Source organism: Eschrichtius robustus, chromosome 9 (genome assembly GCF_028021215.1).
Source record: "Eschrichtius robustus isolate mEscRob2 chromosome 9, mEscRob2.pri, whole genome shotgun sequence".
Classification (NCBI taxonomy): domain Eukaryota; kingdom Metazoa; phylum Chordata; class Mammalia; order Artiodactyla; family Eschrichtiidae; genus Eschrichtius; species Eschrichtius robustus.
The window spans coordinates 31382895-31384107 of NC_090832.1; the positions used below are offsets into that span (position 1 = coordinate 31382895).

A 1213-nucleotide genomic window follows, 5' to 3' on the forward strand; every position below is an offset into this window, starting at 1 on the left:
AGGTAACAACGGTATGTGACCTTGGCTCAGCCTTCACTTCCTCAGAAAGACCCTCCCTGACCTCCCCAACTTGATCCATTCCCCCTAGTGCTTACAGTTATATTATTATGCACTCTCCTTCAAAGCACCTATCACAACTATAAGTTTATATTTATTTACAAGGCTCTTTGAGATAAACAATACAAACCATAAACAATAAAGTCAAAGGAGGCATCATGCCGGGCGAGGCAGCCTCGGACGGCCCACGGAGCTGCAGCTGCCCTTCGAGCCCTCCTTGCCGACACATGCTCCAGTTCCTGCTTGGATTTACTCTTGGCAACGTGGTGGGAACGTATCTGGCTCAGAACTATGACATACCAAACCTGGCTAAAAAACTTGAAGAAATCAAAAAGGACATGGACACCAAGAAGAAACCCCCTAGTTCATGAGGCCGACTCCGGCACTGCCTCCTGGATAAACTGATTCTACTGTTCTTGAGGGCCTCCTTTACCATCTGAACCAAAAGCTTTTGTTTTCATCTCCAGCCTCAGTAATTTTCTTCTTTGCTAGACCCTGTATTGCCTTACAGCACAAATGGGGCCACAAGTTAAGAACAACCCTTACTTTTCAAACATCCTTACTTCTTCCCTTCCTCCTTCCAGCCACTTGGGAGGTCCTGAGAATGGAATTATGGTGCTAGATTAGTAAACATGACCTTAAATTAGTAGTCTCTCCCTTATTTTTGGGGATTTCTACTACCGTTTTCAAAAGAAAAATTGATGAGTTTTGTAGAGCTGATGAGATATAAATAATGCTGATTTCACAGTCTAGCAATTATATTGGGTGTTTAAACCTCTGGTACCAAATTATGTTGTTTCAAACTAGTAATTAAAATGAAAATCTAGAAGCCAGTTTCTGGTGAATTATCCACTAATTTTATGTTGTTGTCAGGAAGCTCCATAGTTGCTAATTTAACCAATAAATCAATTTGCTATTCATTAACCAAGAAACTCTGTTCTGAGAACCCTATCAGGAACTGGAGAATTTAAAAGTATTTAAAGTAACGGCCTTTGTCCTCAGTAGAATTCACAGCCTAGCATGCATATTTTTTCTTAATGATGCATTTGACCTGGCTCTATTCTCTCATAAGAATCATACTTATTTCATGGGATTACAGGCACATTTGACACTACATGGTAGATAAATGAGAAGTTGTCTATAAAGGAAATTTTAT

General features: G+C 40.1%; 1 protein-coding gene across 1 annotated transcript; it reads left to right on the forward strand.

Annotated features, from left to right (window-relative positions):
• The first annotated feature begins 284 nt into the window (after positions 1-284).
• LOC137769609 (short transmembrane mitochondrial protein 1-like) lies at positions 285-468 on the forward strand. The gene has a single exon (XM_068551601.1). It carries the CDS (start codon positions 285-287, stop codon positions 426-428), a length of 144 nt encoding a protein of 47 aa, XP_068407702.1. The 3' UTR covers positions 429-468.
• The last annotated feature ends 745 nt before the right edge of the window (positions 469-1213 follow it).